Raw genomic sequence first — 20,036 nt, 5'->3', positions numbered from 1 at the left:
TATACCATCTGTCTTACTGTATAAATACTAGTTAGTAGGTCTAAATGAAATTTTTTCTTTCATATTAAGTCTAGATTTAGTTAAAATTCTAAAGTAAGAAACAAGGAAAAATTGCTTCAATCTTCATGACTATTTGTGAAACCTTTTTAACAGACTAAAGTAATAAGCTAAAATATCCTTATTTCTCTCAGAGAAATATGTCTCAAATATAGGTCATTGAGAAGTCCCAATCTTTTATGTAATAAACCTACTTAAACTCTTGATAATCTCTGCACTATTCAAAACAAAAATTAAATTCTACTTATCTAAATATACTTGAGTGTGCAGTGACAATGATACTCTGACAGTCTTGATTTATTAGCACAAAACACTTTGAAATCAAATAGATAATACATTTATTTTTAAAAAGGAAAAATAAATCAAAATTAGTAGACAAGTACTTCCATCTTTAGATTTCTGATACAAACATTTCTAAGTACAGAAATAAAATATAAAAACATATACATATAAACATATGTGTATTCATATACATACTCAAGCACAAAGATGATGGACCAAAGAAATAATTCAGGGGCCAGGATGGTGGCATAACTGGCTAATCCTCTGTCTGTACTACTAGCATGCCAAATAGCTACCAGTTTGGGTCTAGACTGCTCTGCTTCTGATCCAGCTCCTTGCTTATAGCCTGGGAGAGCAACAGAGGGTTGTCTAAGTCCTTTGGTTCCTACACCTACTTGGGAGACCTGGAAGAATCTCCTGGCTTTGGATCATCTCAGCACTAGCAGCTGCGGCCATTGGAGAATGAACCAGTGGATGGAAGATCTTTGTCTTTCTGTCTCCCCTTCTGTCAATCTTCTTTTTACATAAAAATAAACAAATTTTCTTTTTCTGTAAAAATACACCTTAAAAAAAATCTTAAATGGGGAGGGTAGTGTGATGGCTCAATTGGCTAATCCTCAAGCTGCAAGTGCCAGAATTCTATATGGGCACCAGTTTGTGTCCAGCCATTTCACTTTTGATCCAGCACTCTGATGTGGCTTTGGGAAAGCAGTAGAGAGGATGGTCCAAAGCCTTAGGACCCCGTATCTGCCTGGGAAACCTGGAGGAAGCACCAGGCTCCTGCCTTTGGACTGGATCAGCAGTGACTGTTGCAGCCATTCAGGAAGTAAGACCACAGGTGGAAAATCTTTCTCTCCATCTCTCTTCCTTTCTCTCTGTAAATCTGCTTTTCTAATAAAAATAAGTAAATATTTTAAAAATATATACATAAAATACCATTGAATGAACTCTGGCATGTGCAACTTAAAGCAAAACCAACGCCACCTCTCAAAATACAGTTTTATAGAGCATTCATAAAGACAACCTTGTTTGTTAAATATCAGATGAAACGGTGTGTAAATCAAATTGTAGAAACTGGATGAATATAATATATGACTATCTTCATATGACAAAATATGCCACTAAACTTCAGAAATTTACTGAATCATTATAAACCTTGACTATCATAAATTCTCAAGTAGGACAAAAAAAATTTATGTCTTGGGTAAATGTATCTTATCTTCCCAGTATTTTATATTTCCACATAAATACTTGTATGAAATAGTTTTGTTTGCATTATGCAACTCACTGAATCAGGTGAACTGATATTACTATACCTCAAGATATTTACTACAAAATCTAGCAGATTTGCTGTTTCTGGGAAAAGAAGTGATTAAAGCTTGTATAGTAATCAGATGGATTGTGAAACAGTTTACCTTTTCTTTATTATCCAAAGAAGAGGAAAGTCTGGGACTGGAAGCTGAGCGCATAACACCTGCAGTGTCTTTTTCCTTCTGAGCCTCTTTCGACGCTGTGATTTCGGCAAGAGCGCCGTAACTGCCAGTCTTTCTAAGTCCTAACCGCCAAGATGCAGGAGACTCGTCTTTTCTCTCTTCTTCTTTGGGAGAAATTTTTGTAGCCGAGGTTGGAAACTGTTTTTATTTTATTTTTTAAGTAAGAGAAAAAAATTACTAAATCTGATCAACTTTTGATTTAGAAACACAAAATTTATAAATAATACCTAGAATTATAGTTAATACTTTCAGAAGAATGCACTTTTACTAAGTAGGTTAATGTCTTAGTGAAAAAATGTAAAGATATAAAATTGAAAAAAGAAAAGACTACCTTTCCAAAGGTTAGGCTGAAGAAAATGCACTACACACTATTTCTATCACACACAAAAACAATGATGCAGATACAGAAACAAAATAAGCACACCATAAGGACTTCTAAAGTCATGCAGCTTTGGAACCAATATTCATATTAAACTTGTTATGTTGTAGCCTAGTGTAAGTTCTTGCAGACAGAAACGCCTCACCATAGATGTTTCACCCTTATTGGGCACAAGCACAATGCCAGTTTTGCGCAAGCCCTGCCTCCATGATGCAGGATCTACTGATTCCACCACAGGCATGAGAGGAGCAATGAAATCAGACTAAAGCCAATTAAAATAAGACAGTAAAGAGATAAAGATGGAAAGTGTGAAAACAGAAAATGGAAGTTAAGAGCAAAAAAATACTATTCTTACAAAATATTTTATAATAAATCAAAGCTCAGTAATTGGGTAATCTCCTACACACGTCACTGGGAGCAAGTTTTAGTTTTAGCACACAATAATCTGAAGAATGTAATAATGAAAATCTTAAAGCAGTTAAAAGTACAGAGTAGATATTATTACATAGCATATGAGTGAACAAATTAATATATCTGAATTTTGTTTTTATCCACTTATATACTTTGGTAAAACTGAACATAATCCATCAGAAACTAATAGCTTGCATTTTTCTAACTTTACTACTTAGTATAACATTTTGAATACCACAAGTTCAAATCTGCTATACGATTTTCCACCCAATACTAATTTAAATATTCCTATAAAAAACTATTTTGGGGTACAAATATTTTTTGCCATGTCTAAGGATTTCTAACATTGCTAAAAATGCAACAGCTATTATCTTTAACCAGCTTATTTCCTTAGTCCCATTTCCGGAAGTTAAATATCTAAACACAGTTAAATATAGATGGCAAATACTGCAACTAATTAACTGTTACAGGCATAAAACCACAGGTCATTTTTAAAACGTGCTTTCTTCCATATTGATTGTCAAAGTTTGCAATAAAGCTAGAGGAAAATTTCATAGACAAAACTTCTCCAAGATTTTCCTAATTCTTTCAATAATTAACTTCTATCATTACAGTTGTTGAAATGTGAACTCAATACTCCAGTGTGATACAACAAAATCAGAAGAGTTCTGCAGGATTGTTTACAGTTTTGAGATGAGCACACTGGCATCTCTTGAACAATATATAAACTGTCAATATTCATTTACTTCATCTACTTAGTAAATGAAACAGGCTTTTTTTTTTTTTTAAATCAGATGGCATTGAAAAACAAAACTAAAAAATACAGGTTCTGCTGATCAAGGAGGTTAGGGAATCTGCAGGATACTCTGCAATATGATAGGTATTGAGACAAACATTACTGACTTCTCGGTGAAAAGGATGTGACAGCAAATTTTAGATTTGGTAGATCATAAGTTATACTCAATCAATGAGCATGTGACTATGTTTCAATAAAATCTCACACAGGGACAATAACATTTGAGTATCTGTCACAGAAACGGGCAGTGGGCCAAGTCTGGCTCACCAGCCAGCGGCTTGCAGTCTCTGGTCTATGCTACCTTCCTGACTGTCCCCAACGATATCTGGGATGTTTTTTTCCTCCATGACAGACAGCAGAAAACATTTACTGAAAATCGTAACAGGCTGACATTTAACAAAATTTTACTAGGGTCTTGTAATAAGCTAAGTACTTTAATGGGGTTTTTACATTTAAACCTTAAACCATTGAAAGTATTATTTCTCTAATTGTAAAGATGAGAAAATGGAGGCAATACTATTACTTTTGAAATGTGCATCTTTGTATTGTAACCTTCTACATTTTCACTCTCCTTAACATGACTTTGGATTTAAATACTGGTTTATAATATTCAAAAGCACCTTTCAGTTTTATCTTGAACATAACCCTTTCTTAAACACTTTGCACCTTCTCAGTGACATTGACTTTCTGCTTCCTTCGGTTTTGTTGTTGTCATTAACAACCTCCTGTAACAAACGTGTCCAAGTTAACTCTTCTTTCCTCCATCTTTTCCTGCTTTCATCTCCTAAAGGTAGGAAATATGCTCTTTTCTGCTTTCCCAAGTTACACACTAACTATATTCTGCCAATTCTTAAATTTGCCATTTTCCAGTTCAGTCTGACTCCTAAATTTCAAGTTATCTAGAACTGTAATTGGAAACTGACACATCAAGCCTGGAATTGAACACTTCCAAACCATTTCTTCCCCTGTTCCCAGCTTGTGAACCTCTTCAATCCCTATGTTTGAGTTTTACAATCATGATACACATACTTTCTGTTATCTGCCTCTAAATGCAAATTAGGTCTCAAGTTTCCCAAGATCCTCATCTGTGTTATAAGCCTAGGGTCACTCTCCTAGTTTAACATTCACACTACTCTAGGCAATGCCAGTGAGCTTCTTAGAAACATCTTCTCAATCAACCTCTCATCTTCGCAGATACCCCTGCAAAGCTGCCAGAATATTATTCCATAAACAATAATTCTCTCCTGGCACTGTTCAGATATCTTCCATGACTTTCTATAACCTACTAAAATAATTATAAAGGTGTTACCTTAGAAATGAATATATTCCATAATTTTAGATAATTTTTCCTGGCTTATTTTGTTTTTACAGAACATGCAAATGAATCAAACTGAAAAATTAATTCACTTTCTTAGAAATATCATCTATACTGGTCACATTATTTCTCTTATCTACCTTCAAGAAAATTGATTCAATTAACAAAATAGTTTATTCTGAGAAATTTGGATTCAATTAACCAAAATAGTTTATTCTAAGAAAATTCTGAAATTTTAAGATTCAGCAAAGAAAACAGCTTAAACTTTACTGAAATTCTTATACATATAAAATAGGTGATAGACTACTTAGTTAAAGTTATATAAACTTGTCAGCTGATAATTTAAGGCACAAAATCAGATGGATGGTTTCTATATGCTAAAATTTTTGTAAATCATGACCCTGACCTTATTACTACAGAAATATTTCTTTAATTTTAGCAGAAAAATTGTGTACTTAAGGAAAAATCATTAAGGTAAACATATCTATATTTTCCTTTAGTTTCTGCTTCATTTTTAGGGACCTATTCCTATTTAGTGCCAAAAGGCATTAATACACATAAATACAAATAGTTTATACAAATACAAAATAGTGGAGGAAGTTGGAGAACTTAAAATAACTTTGTATAAATGTGGAAGCACAACAGCTCTGGAACCTAAAATTAGACAGAACTCTAACTGCCAATTCATGTAATATATAATTACAAATACCAATTTATTGAATACAATTTGTATCAGTAAGACTTCTAATGTTACACGTGAAATCTTGGAAAAGCTTAAAAATATAATTGGTTCATTAAAGTTGATAAGAAAGATAACTACCACTGAATACTATAGTTTTTTTCTTTTTTTACAATTATTAAACTCCTCCATACATTACATAAATTTAAAATCTTTACAACATCATGACTTCATACCTAAATACAGAGGTACAAATTTAGCAAGTCACTAAGGAAGTTCCTAGGGGACTTCTGGTTAAAGCAGATGGTGACACTAATTATAGCCAGCAACTCTTCAAAAATCCTGTTAAGTTTTTTTTAAAGAATTTCATATCAAAGCATAAGTAATTATGATCATATAAACACAAGTTCCAATGAATCTAAGAAAATGTCATTTGCAAAACATAGCAAGGAAGGTTAACTCCTTTAAGTAATTTCTGTATACTCAAACAATACGCCAGGAAAACCCATATAATTTTGCCACTAAGGATTTGTTGTGTTCCTTTTAAAGAGTTTTAGAGGACTATTACTAACAGTCCATATTTTTTTAAATTCACTAGTAAGACAAAAATATCGATCTCCTGGTTACCTAGTTCAAAGATTAGAAACTTTCAACACAGTAGAAACACATAGGGGATTTAAAAATCAGTCTTCAAACACATGCCAACCAAATAATGTCAGAGAAGAAATAAAACAAGTCCAAGGTCAGAGACATGACAACTAAACACAAAGTGTACTTCCTGGGAAGAATTTTGATTTGAAAAACAAATACACACACAGAGAAAAGATAATACTGTAAGGATTAATGGGAAAATCTGAACACGTGTGTCAGTTTATATACATGGCAGTACTGCACTGAAGTTAAAATTCCTAAGCGTGACTAATTTATTCAGCGAATAGAAGATAGTGCCTCTGTATTCAGGAGACACAAACGGACATGTAGAGTTGTTGTGTTCTAACTGTAATCAATCTCATAGTTTTTAGGAAGAAGTGTTATTTGTGAACAGCAGGCATTTGGCACAGCATTTGAGTCACCAGCTGGGACACTTGCATCCTATATCAACTTATAGTGCCAGTTTTCTGCACTATCAGCTTCTTGTTAATGTGCCACTCAGGCAGCGGGCCCTGTCATCCAGGTAGGAGGCCTGGATTTAATTCCTGGCTCTCATTGGTCAGGTGGCTGCAGATATTTGGAAGGTTATGCAGCAGATGTTGACCATCTCACCTCTGAAAGAAACATAATAGTCAGACGCAGCTACATAACAATTGGTGTGGAGGAACCCTTAAGAAAAGACCATTAGGTTAAAGAAAGAAAATCCTTAACCTTTAATTTGAGTAAAAGACATGTTTTGTAGCAACAAGGAAAAAGAAAGGCATTTAAAAGCTCAACACACCAACTGAAAAATATGCTCCTGGATAAAGCAGCTGACAAGGATGAAGAAGAGACAGAGAAGAAGAACTTAAACTGGTTTTGGAGCATAATTAATCACTAGACAGGCCCTTCTCTGACAACCAAATCTTACCCTATTCCCTTTGTTACTATAACTTTATTCTGTTTTATGACACACAGGAAGACAGCAACCTGTTTAAGGTAGTCACCAACAGGTGCAGTCAGCAGTGGATTTCTAGTTCATCTAACCTCAAATATCATCCTGTTACCAGCAGACAATGGGTGCATCCCCAGTGTTCTGTATTACAGGTTTAAAAATCTAGATTACAGTTTTCTCATTGCTTTTTAAAATTATGTTTTGTGCCTAACCTGTTTATGAAATTATCAACACACATTTCTACTTAATTCAGATAGAAGAAAACTTGACTTTTCTCAAAATAAAACTTCATTAGAGGGACTGGCATAATGAGTAAGGCAGCTGGCTGAAAAGTCAGCATCTGATATGGTGTTCCAGTTGCTCCTCTTCCAATCAAGCTACATGCTAATGAGCCTGGGAAAACAAAAGACAGCCCAAATGTTTGGGCCTTTGTCACTCATGTGGGAGACCTGGATTAACCTCTCGGCACCTGGCTTCAGTCTGCCTGGAGTTGACTATCCTGGTTATCTGGGGGATGAATCAGCAGATGGAAGAATTCTGTCATTGTCTTTCATTTTCTGTAACTTGAGATTTGAGCTTCAATTGTTTTCCATATGTGTGGCAGGAGCCCAAACATTTGGGCCATCTTTCACTGCTTTTCCATTAGCAGGGAGCTGGATCAAAAATGAAGCAGTACAGGATGCTGTGGCGTAGTGAGTTAAGATGCTCCCTATAATCCCAGCACCCCATATGGGCTATGACCCCATATGGGCAATGTCTTGGACGCTCCACTTCTGATCCAGTTCCCTGAGCGTAAGCCTTAGGAAAGCAGTAAAAGATGGTCCAAGTACTTAGGAGATCCAGATGAAGCTCAACGCTCTAGGTTGCTGGCGTTGGACAGGCTAAGACCTGGCTGTTGTGGCCATTTGGGGAGTGAACCAGTGGATGTTTATCTCTGTCTTTCATTCTGTTACTCCACATTTCAAATAAACATAAAAAGTTCTTTTTTTTTTAAAGATTTATTTATTTTTATTACAAAGTCAGATATACAGAGAGGAGGAGAGACAGAGAGGAAGATCTTCTGTCCGATGATTCACTCCCTAAATGAGCGCAACGGCCACTGCTGTGCCCATCCGAAGCTGGGAACCAGGAACCTGTTCCAGGTCTCCCACGCAGGTGCAGGGTCCCAAAGCATTGGGCCACCCTCGACTGCTTTCCCAGGCCACAAGCAGGGAGCTAGATGGGAAGTGGAGCTGCCGAGACACGAACCAGCGCCCATATGGGATCCTGGCGCATACAAGGCGAGGACTTTAGCTGCTAGGCCACGCCGTGGGGCCCTGTAAAAAGTTCTTTAAAAAATAATAGAGGATGGCCCAAAGCCTTGGGACTCTGCACCCACGTGTGGGAAACCCAGAGGAAGCTCTGGCTGTTGAAGCTTCTTGTGGAGTGAACCAGTGAAGATCTTTCTCTCTGTCTCTCCTTCCCTCTGTAAATCTGCCTTTCCAATAAGATAAAATAAATCTTTAAAAACAAAATAAAACAAGTCGTAGAACAGCAAGGATACAAATTGGTGCCCACAAATGGGTTGCTGGCATTGTAGATGGCAGATTTATCCATTTGACCAACTCTGGCTCAATACATGAATTATTTTAATAATTCTTTTTCTATTAGAAATAGAAAAAATTCATGATCACTGGTCTTAGTATTATGCAAAAATGATCATTGTGTCATATTAAAAAAATTTATTTGAAACCAAAGCAATGGAGAGAAGGAGAGGGAGAGGGAGATTCTTGTGAGCTCTGGTTACTACTCCCTAAGTGCCTGCAATAGCCACAGCCGGGCAGGCCCAAACCAGGAGCCTAGGATTCTACCTAGGTCTCCTATGTAGGTTGTAAGGAACCTTTGTTGTTTTCTCGTAGGATACACACATTAGCAAGAAGCTGGATCAGAAATAGAAGAGCCAAGACTTGAACCTGGCAGTCAAATAGGATGTGGATTTCTCAAGCTGTGGCTTAATCTGTGGTGCTACAACACCCACACTTTATTTTATTTGAGAGACAGACAGAGATAGACAAAGAGTGAAAAGGAGTTCCAGACACCCTCTGTGGGGAACATCATCTGCTTTGTCCCAGGGGGTTACCAGCAGGCATGGTGGATTGGGAATGAACAGGCATTCAATATGAGGTTTGGGTGTTCCAACGTCTTAAGTGCTAGGTCAAGTGCCTCCCCTCCTTCTGGTATTCATTTTAAAACATCAACTCTAGTATTTGTTACCTATCAACCATAATACACCCCCCACCAAATATATATATATATGCACTATTAACTTAACATGGTTGAGAGGAAAGCTCAGCAACATTAAAAACATAAGTATATAATTTTATATATAACTATAAAAACTTTAGTGAGTTAGTCCAAATGATACTTGAATAGAATATGTATATTTCTGGCAAACACAAACTTATCTTACCTTTTTAATAGGTGACGTAGGTGTAGCCTGACCTGATGACACAGCAGGTGCTGTAACAGCTATAGGAGCTGCTTGTGTACCAGAAGTGTTGGCATTAGTCACTGAACTCATAGGTTTTGTTTTATCTATTAAAAACAAGCCAAAAAAATTAAGAATCAAGATTCTGTAAGAACTTGGTTTGAAAAGCTGAGAAAATGTTATTTTACATTCTAGTTTTGCTAATTCAAACTGTTGTCTCAGAATGATTCCTAAAATATAGAACTCAACTTCTATATTTTTAAAACACCAAAAAAAAAACCCCACCAAAAAACTCTTCCATTAATATTTAAAATTTGCATGCACAAATATAATGAACTTCAAAAAAGAAAAAAATCCAATCACATGATTTTCTAAAACATGTATTATTGCTGGTGTACAATTAATTATTCCCTCTGTTCCCAGGAAATCTAAAAATGCTTTTTGTTACTCTTTATTTTGTCAGCTTTTTTCCTACTAAGGAAAATAAATACTAGAAGTCTGAAACAGGGTGTTTTCCCATACCTACTAAGCCTGAAGTAAGTGGGCATAAATCTTCCTCCTGGAAAACAAACCACTTCTCTGTAGACAATTAGCCCACATATTCAGTGTCTTCATTCCTTCAGTACAGTACCAGCCAATTAAAAGATAAAATAGGTCCCAGCGGGGTTGTCTAACAGCTAAAGTTCTCGCCTTGCACAGACGGGAATCTCATATGGGCGCCGGTTCTAATCCCAGCCATCCCACTTCCCATCCAGCTCCCTGCTTGTGCCCTGGGACAGTAGTAGAGGACAGCAAAAAACCTTGGGACCTGCACCCGTGTGGGAGACTGCAAAGAGACTCCTGGCTCCTGCCTCTGGATTAGCTCAGCTCCAGCCATTGTGGCTACCTAGGGAATGAATCAGTGGAGGGAAGATCTTTTTCTCTGTCTATTCCTCTCTGTATATCTGAGTTTGCAATAAAAATAAAATAAATCTCAAAAAAAAAAAAAGATAAAAGATCTTACCTACATGGAACTTAGAACAAACACTAACACTGCAGAATGAAAATTTCATATTCTATAAAGAAAGATACAAAAAATATGGCTGCCCTTCTTTTGTGATTTCCTCATCTGCCACTAAAATGTATGAACTGCTTGGAGGCAATCAAAATGACTGAGTTCCTAACTTCATCTGGTTTATGAGAAGAGAAAGAACATAAAGCAAACTGTATTGGTAAAGAATTTGTGAAAAAAAATTCAATGAACATTTTAAGTTACATAATTTGACAAGCATTCTTTTAAGAACATAGGAAAAAGGAAATAGTTTAGAAATTGTTACATTGAGCTGTAGTCCTAAAAGGAAATGGTTACTTTCTCTAGCTTGCTAAATAAAGTATGATAAAGCTTGGTTGACATTAGAGTTGAGAGATATGGAACCAAGCACTATTTACATGGATTAATTCTTGATGCTGAGTCAAATTTTCCTGGCACAGCTGAGCACAGGCAACAGGAAGAACAAAGTTACAACGCTTCAAACAAACCTTATAAGTTAACTCCATGAGAAACTGAGCATGAAGTGCCTGGTATACTTAAATTCCAAAGAAGTAATTAATAAAATGTTATTTACTGGTAACAGTTAGAAAACAGAATTTAAAGAACTGTCCAATGTGCAGACAATGGGATTCTGGACTGTCTGACATTGTACCAGCAATCTCGGGGTACACTTCAATAAGAGAATGATAGAATTATGATTCCTTATGAAGGACTGTACCAATGTAGTAAAATGGAGGAAAATCTGTCACAGGGTGGGAGTTTGGGGGAGAATTCCAGCCTATACGAAATTGTACCACATAATTCAAATTTCAAAATAAAAATATATTTTAAAAAAGAAATAAACTGTCTAGAATAAATAGCACAGGTCTCTTTATTTTACAATCAAGGAAATTTCAACCAATGGAAGTCAGAAATACTTGTCAGCTGGTGGCAAAAAGGAGTCTAAAAAATAGGTACTGAGAATGTAATACGGAATAGCAAATTATATACAAGAGTCAATGAAGAATTTAGATTAAAAACAAAACAAAACAAAAAACCTCAAGAATCTCTTGGTCATCTGAATTCTGAGTCTTGGAATTCTCTAGAAAAGAAGTGGACATATGAGTACAGAAATCTGCCAGTCCTAGCTCTCTGATGATCATGTCCACATGGTTTGATTTGTAATGCTGTACTTCGCTGTACTGACAGACTAAAAGCCTCGGCATGTCTTCTAGGAGAGTAACTACATAAAAATAACTTTAAATACTTATAAAAGTAGTTGAGTCTACTTAAGTACCAATGATATCTTTTCATCTTTCAGTTCTTTAAAATACATTAGGGAAACAGCATAAATTAAGTTAAATATGTTTGATTATATTTAGATTTGTAGAGTTTAACTTTATATAATTATTTCATGAAAATCAATACTTACTACAAAGCATTTTTATATAGTATCCATAGAAATCATTTAGTCTGAAAACTCTCAGAGTTAATGAACCACCTATACATACTTGTAACATTCCATTTATCAATCACTTTATGTCCTTAATCATGATACATGAGGATTTCTACATAGTATCTATAAAATCAGAAATATTTTAATTAATATGTTATATAAGGATAACATTTAATGACTACCTACTTCCAATTTTACCCACATGGTTACCATATTTGGGCAAAGGATATGCTGATACAAGTAACAAAACATATTGATAGCAAAGAAGGATTTCAATCTGGCTAGAATCTAGCCATTTATGTATCTGATACTATGTATTACATAAAAATCATTTCTTGGTCAGGTTATTAAGTTTCCAGAAGTTAAAAGAATCTAACATATCACCTGGGCAACAATTCGAGTCTATGTTTAATTTGTATTCAACATCTTGGTTTTAAATGGAAAATAAGGTGTTAATTATATAATAAAGTTTCGCTTCTCAAATATTGGTAGAGAAAATATTTTGCTGAAGGAGCAAAAATAAGATGACTCAAAAATGTTATAGTTAGAAGAAATGTTGGAATTTCAAGAAATTCTGAACTCCGTTTCTATTAACTACTAACCACTAAACTGGTGCTGGAAAATGAGTTTTGCGACAGGTCAAAATCTTAATGTAAAAATAAATCTTACTGGAGGTAAAATACTTTCCTCTGACAAAGTGAAATGTTAAAATGTCAGCTTATTCATTTTAAAAGTGGTATCTCATGCCATTTAAAAACTCAAATCACTTGATTCACATTAATAAATGTTATTTAATAAAAGCACTGGTATATTCTGTATATAAACATGTAAGTCAAAGGAGGAACACAGAATTCATATCCTTTATAGTAAAAAGGAAAGGAATGTTAACTGAGACAGTGGCTTTTTAAAGCAATATGGCACCATCTATAAAAAACCAAAAATGTGTCTGTGTACGCTAAGCCTGAAGAGCTCAACTTCTAAATCCATTCCAGAATCTCTTGCTAATGAGTGTACACAGGAAACATGACCATGAGGAACAGTACGTGAAACAGCAAAGAAATTATAAGTAAGGAAAATGTTCATTAGAAGGAAAATGGGAAGCATATGGACATGAGTGACTAATCAAGACAACTGGAATGTTTTAAATCATGAAAAATTTGAAGTAAATACAAGTAAAAAGGACAGTTATGTCTTACTTTAAGTAGCTCTAAATGAACATGGAAGCACCTTTATTTGGCAGGCTTCCTATACTTCTGGGCCTTCGAAGGCAAGTGCTATTTTCAATTGCAACAGTCCATTTACACCCTATCCACCCTAGCTGTACTGTTAGTTTCAAGCATTCACTGAATATTAGAATTTATGAATACATTAAAAAATTTTAATTTTTGAGCTCAGATTTCTAAATAAGGAGCAATTTGATCTAACATTAAAAATTCCACCTATTTTACTTCACACTGCAATAAGATTCAATGAAATGCCATTTGTCCTTTAAGTTTTACCTGTTTCAGCTTCTGATTCCGAGTCATCTTCTTCATCTTCCTCACTAGAACAGCTAGACTCATCCTTCTTTCCTTCTTCTTCTTCGTCAGCCTTTTCTTGTTCCAGAGATTCGATACGGGATGCATTTTTCTCTGGCTCAATAATCAATGTTTCTTTGCTGTGAAGACAAAACAAAAAAACCTTCAAGTAATCACAAGCACAATCTGGTTTTTTGCAGATTTATGCTAATCAACACCATGCATATTATGCCAGCTTACTTCTGAATATTTCACTTACTTTTTAAAGGTTTTCTGTGACTGATTGTTGTCCATATTTGCTGTTGACTCAATTAGTGGTGATTTCTTATCTCGTTTTTCACTATGGAGCTTTATGTAAAATTATGCAAAAGAAAACAAGAATATCATTAAAACAGTAATAAATAATTATATCGACTTGAAAGTAACAAGGTAGTTTTTGAACACTAAGCAAAAATAAAAATTAAAAAATAAATAAATTATTTAAGTTTTAACTGGAAAGAAAAGAGCCTGAATTCAGAATTTAAAGGAGTATACAATTAGAAAGTTCCACCCACATAGGATTAAATTGGATTTTTCAGATCACATCAACTTTAGTCCATCATAAAAGTCTAGCTCTACCAACTACTTAGGATAGCTTCCAGTTTTCACTTATAAATCTATTTCCAGGTTGGGAATTGGCCTAGCGGTTAAAGTATCTCATGCCATTTAAGAACTCTAACCACTTGATTCACATTAATAAATGTTATTCAATAAAAGCACTGGTAAACTCTGTATATAAACATGTAAGTCAAAGGAGAAACACAGAATTCATATCCTTTATAGTAAAAAGGAAAGGAATGCACAATTCCCAGGTCTGCTTCCTGCTGAGCTTCCTGCTGCTGTAGATTCTAGCAGGCAGCAGTAAATAGCTTAAGTCACTGACTGGGTTTTTGCCACATGCTTAGAATACCTGGCTAGAGTGTGCACCTTAGGTTTCAGCACTGTCCAGTCCCAACTGTTCTTTCTTTCTTTTAAAAGATTTATTTTTATTGGAGAGTCAGATTTACAGAGAAAGGGGAGACAGAAAGATCTTCTATCCTCATATGGCTACAACAGCTAGAGCTGAGCTGATCTGAAGCCAGGACCCGGGAGCTTCTTCCGGGTTTCCCCTATGGGTGCAGAGTCCCAGTCCCAAGTGTTGTAAGTACTTGTAGCATGAACCAGTGGATGGGAACTAAACAGTTGGCATTCTCACTTGTCCATTTCCTGAAATCTGCTCTGAATAGTTTTTAAAACAACAGTGTTTCTTAAAAATAAATTTAAAAAATCTGTTTCCTACTTGTAGAACTCATTGTTTTTCTTGGGTTTGCTACTAGAAATCCATGATTTAACTGCCTTTACCTCTCTAGCCAACATTATTATGAAATTACAAAAACAAGTCATTCTTGAGAGCATACACATCGTGTGAGTATTCAATTTATGGGGGGAACAGAAATTGAACTATGGAGTGTTCATTCTGTGCAGTGCTGGGATGTCGACGGGATTCCTGCATCCTGTATCACGGTGCCTGGGCTCTCTGCTTTCCACTCCAGCTCTCTGCTAACGCACACCTTTAGGTGCAGCGGATGATGCATGGCTCAAGTACTTAGGTCCCTGGAGAAGCATGTGGCAAGACTGGTTTCAGCTCTGGGCTCCTGGCTATGTCCTGTTCCAATTCCAGTTGTTGCCAGTATTTGGGAAGTAAATCTGTCTGTCTGTCTCTTTCTCCACTTTTAAAATAAATAAAGCAACAATAAAGAAGCTTATTATTATTATTTTTTTAAAGAACAGGGATATAAATCACAAACGGCTAAGCATATCATTAATTTTTGCCTTTCAGTTATTTCGTTTGTTTGGAATAACTTATACTTCAAAAATATTTTAAAAGCTAAAAGTCAAAGCTACCAAAAGAATTTACTAACATAGGTAATAAACACAGTTATCAAACATACCAGGTTTTGTTTTTTTTGCAGCTCTTCTAAATATCCTAAGATGTCTTCATCTGCTACATCAAAGGCCGTTTGACCCTACGGAGGAAACATGAGGGAAAGGGCAGGAAGGGGGATGGCAAAAAGTCACTATATTATAAAACACCTTCACTAACAATATAAAATTATATAGTAAAAAGGATGCTAGTAAAGTAATTATAAATTATATACCGGAATTCCGAGAAATTTAAGAAAAATCCATGTTTACATAAAATTCTTGGTAACAGCTTTACTGAGATAGGATTAATCAAACACATAAAGTTAGTTTTAAGTATGCAACTTAATGGTGTTAAGTATATTAAGAGTTGCACAGCTATCATCACAGTAAATTGACAAACATTTTCAACGTCTCCAAAAGGAAAAATAGAAAACCCTTTTGAAGTTATCTCTTATGCTATTATCTCCATTTCATTCAACCAGAGGCAATAATTAATCTATTCTGCTTCTCCATAAGATTTGAATATTGTGGGCATTTTGCATACATGGAATCATAAAACACATGTTACTTTGTAACCAGCATCATAACTAGTCAAAGAAGTCTGAAATTTTGGTTTTTAGAAGGAAAAATATTTTGATAAAAAATGAAATTATATATTTAAACAGTTTTTGGAAAAATGAAACAATAAAATTGGAACAAAGGAAAAGTGGCAGAGCTTGGAATATAAACAAAAGCAATTACCAAGGCTCTAGGAAAACTACTTTCAGATCACATTTGAGTGTTCAAAGCCCTTAACAACAGGGCTATTAAAACAATGTCATTACATAATTTGTCAAAAAAGGATGAAAACCATAAAAGTCCAAGGCAGCATGAGACATGATTGTCTCATGTTCTTACAGAGGTTCCCTGAAAGGATGGAATGAAACATAAACAGTAAAATATTAACATTTCAGGTGATGAAAGGAGCAATTATTATAGTAAAATAGAACTAGCAGGCTTTTGACACAATTTTGTACGTATTCTTTCTCCTCAAACATATTAACTGCATGACAGAGGGAATAGGCAGGTTGCCTCTTACATCACTGAGTAAGAGTAGAATACAGATTTGGCAGGGGAAATATAATGTGCTTAGACTAGTCAACTGAAATCACTGATTTGGAATATCATCTCAATTAATCATCATTTCTTTTAGTTCTTATCTGTAGGCTACTTTTGCTAAAACCCAATTATCAACACAGCCCCTTGTGAGTAGACAAGTGGCCTGCGGGGTCAACCATTTGGCTGAGAAACAGGAATGCAGATCAGAGTTCAGGGGTAAAAGGTGTCCACTAATGTTTCCAGAGAAATCCCAACTGCAAGGGGAATTTCTACATGCATGGAAATGAAACACAAATTTTACAGAAAAAGTTAGCTGGTCTCTTACACAACATTAATAGAACTGACATTTATTCATCTTTAATGCTGATTACAGACAGACCAAAGCAAAAACAGCAAAAAATTGGTAACAGGCAATAAAAACAGAGAAAGCAAATTACTATACCAGTTTTATCATTCTTGCAATTTTTAGTACTTAAGATTTTCCTTACCTATACATTTCTTTCATTTAGTTATTACAAAAAAAATTTTACACTGCATAATTTTATAGGTATGGGGATTTTATCCTCCTCCACCATTTCCACACCCATCCTCCCAGCTATCATTCCCTAAATGATTACAGTAGTACAGTCCATCATAACGGTACAAGGTTAACTTCTTGCTATTTAATTGCACCAAGTCATGCTTGGTTTGGGTGGAGGTAGAATATCTAGGATCATGTTATATGAATATACTCACTAGTTTCATAAGTGGGAGTAGAAATGTGTATTATAACATACCACCTAGTATGCCATCAAATACATTTTGAAGTCAGTTAAAATAAGTATCTAGAAATCTACTCTTAGAAATAATAAAGGAGTCCAGAGTTTCTTTATGTCAGAAGAGGGACATGAAACTGTATCACTACCCTCAACTTCCAATCAAACACTCAAGGGAAAATCCTGTGTTTGTGGTATATGATATTCACTCCCTGCTTTTTGCAGCTCCGCATTAGAAAACAGCCATCCGAACAACCAGCACAAGCAATAAAACTAAATACAGATGAATCAGATGGTCCATTGTGAATAAAACCATGTACGAATCTCTAATAAGCAATTTATTATATTGTCCTATGAAGTGTAACACACACGGAACATTGCACAGGAGTTTAGGGTGATTAAGTTCGCTACAGTTCTCTGATTGTTCAAACATAACTACCAAAATGAGGTGGCAGGGGATGAGCGAGAATATTGATGAGACAATAACTGACTCAGCACTAAGTAAAGGGAAAAGATGTAATCGAACAGAAACTTTCACTTGTATGACATTTATTCCCTTTTTCTTTTTACCTAGCTACGTGATATCAAGCAAATCATTTACCTCGCTAAGCTGTTTTCTTACCTGCAAAATCAGTAGACACTGCAGTTCAGTGACCTTACTTGGCATAAAACTTTACTGTTTCTATTGCCCTCATTTCATTATCCATGTCATTTAACTAAGTAAAATAAGGCTATTATAGAGAATTAGAAACACTTTGTTTCAATTCAGTGATGTGAAAAAACATTAAGAAAAATGCAGAATTTTCATAATAAATGAATTTCTAACACGCAACATTAATAAAGGTAATCAAATGTACTCTATATACATGGTATGCTTAGTGAAAAAGTCTTTTATTATTTTCAGCTAGCACTCGCACAGCATTTTTGGGTAACATCATTAACAATTGATTAATGATCAACAAAAGCTCATTTTATATGGTAACAAAATGAGGCTATACATTCACAACATTGAGACAAAGCCTGTATTTCTAGAGCTGAAATATTCAAAATTTATTTAAAAGGCCTACCACTTTGTTGACCATCTCCATATCGCACAAATTATCCACTAAAATTCGACATGCTTCTTCTTTACCCCAATGAGCTGCAGCATGAAGAGGCGTCCAGCCATCATAATCTTTAATATTAACATCATAGCCTGCCTGTATTAAAAGTCTAAAGAAATTATAGTGAATTAATAATTAAAATACAGAAGTGAGCAAGTAAGACAAATAGCTTTATGCCACACAATTTAACTAAACTTTTAAATACATTTCTTTTCAAAATTCAAATTCTGTCTCCTTAACAGGTTAACTAAGGAAGTAGCAGCCAACCCTCACAAAACAAATAGATCCTGAGTCAATCTTAATAAAAATTTAACTAATTTTTTAAAAGATTTATTTATTTTTATTGCAAAGTCAAGAGACAGAGGAAGATCTTCTGTCTGATGATTCACTCCTCAAGTGACCACAATGGCTGGAGCTGAGCCAATCCGAAGCCAGGAGCCAGGAGTTTCTTTTGAGTCTCCCAAGCAGGAGCAGGATCCCAAGGCATTGGGCCATCCTCGACTGCTTTCCCAGGCCACAATCAGGGAGCCGGATGGGAAGTGGAGCTGCTGGGATTAGAACTGGCACCCATATGGGATCCTGGCACGCTCAAGGCAAGGACTTTAGCCACTAGGCCACCATGCTTGGCCCTTAATTAATATTATGGCTTGGTATGACACTGATTAATTATCTTTAACATGCATTATAAGGGAATTTTCACAAAAAATCTTTAGTTTTTCAATGTAAGAGCAAAACAGATGGATCAATTAACATTTGAAACTAATCTGCTGCAGGGCCGACCTTCAGGTGTCCACATGAGATGCTATCCTGGACTAAATTGTCTCCCCCCCACCCCCCCCCCAAGAAATACACTGGATTAGATAAACTTGGTTGATAAGAATTTTTAGTGTGTTGTTGAGCAATTGGTTTGTGAACACTTTTATGAAAAATGTAATTTGACTGTTAGGAATAAAGTGAAACATATTTTCCAAAGGGCTGAGTCCATTTTTCTGCAGCAGCAGCAATGAAAATATGCAAACTATTAACAAAAATAGGAATATACTGTAATATGAGACATAACTTGCCTAACTCATGTTAGTATGCCTTTCTAATTACTGATACCAACTTTATTTTATTCAGTTAATAAGCTAACAGAAAATAAAAAACAGGTCTGGGAGTTACACATAAAACTTTCTATCACAGGTAGGCACTAAATCTGACATTTACTTCATTTTCAAAGATGTTGAGCTTGTGAAATACTAAGTTCACTTATGAGTGGTTGTAGTGACGGAGAATACATTAGTTATTGTTAAGAACTGATTCCTGGGTGCAGCACGACGGCTCAGTGGTTAAATCTTCACCTTGCGTGTGCTGGGATCCCATAAAAGCTTCAGTTTGTGTCCTGGCTGCTCTACTTCCCCCATCCAGCTCCCTGTCTGTGGCCTGCAAAACCAGCAGAGAATGGCCCAAATCCTTGGGACCCTGTGTCCATGTGGGAGACCTGGAAGAAACTCCTGGCTCCTGGATTCGGATTGGCTTACTTCTGGCCATCGCAGACACTTGCGGAGTGAATCAGCAGATCAAAGATCTTTGTCTCTCCTTTCCCGAAAATCTATCTTTCTAAAAAAAATAAATCTATTTTTTTATTTATTTTATTTATTTTTATTGGAAAGGCAAAAATACAGACAGGACAGACAGAAAGATCTTCATT

At 35.4% G+C, this 20,036-nt stretch overlaps 1 protein-coding gene across 7 annotated transcripts in view; it reads right to left on the bottom strand.

Moving 5' to 3' along the window:
- Positions 1 to 20,036, bottom strand: part of PPP1R12A (protein phosphatase 1 regulatory subunit 12A) — a 123,533-nt gene that overhangs the window by 32,109 nt on the left and 71,388 nt on the right. For all 7 annotated transcript variants that reach the window (XM_040981189.1, XM_040981174.1, XM_040981181.1 and 4 more), the window contains 6 exons: positions 18,311 to 18,455; positions 15,417 to 15,491; positions 13,706 to 13,794; positions 13,429 to 13,586; positions 9,447 to 9,571; positions 1,755 to 1,970 (listed from right to left, as the gene is read on the bottom strand). In XM_040981189.1, the coding sequence (XP_040837123.1) occupies positions 1,755 to 1,970; positions 9,447 to 9,571; positions 13,429 to 13,586; positions 13,706 to 13,794; positions 15,417 to 15,491; positions 18,311 to 18,455 (808 nt within the window). The remainder of the gene's footprint in view (positions 1 to 1,754; positions 1,971 to 9,446; positions 9,572 to 13,428; positions 13,587 to 13,705; positions 13,795 to 15,416; positions 15,492 to 18,310; positions 18,456 to 20,036) is intronic.

The sequence above is a fragment of the Ochotona curzoniae genome, unplaced genomic scaffold, assembly GCF_017591425.1.
Source record: "Ochotona curzoniae isolate NIBS_2020 unplaced genomic scaffold, NIBS_Ocur_1.0 contig_1014, whole genome shotgun sequence".
Taxonomy (NCBI): domain Eukaryota; kingdom Metazoa; phylum Chordata; class Mammalia; order Lagomorpha; family Ochotonidae; genus Ochotona; species Ochotona curzoniae.
The sequence above is the reverse complement of the archived record's forward strand: the minus strand, read 5'-3'. Positions and strand labels throughout refer to the sequence as shown.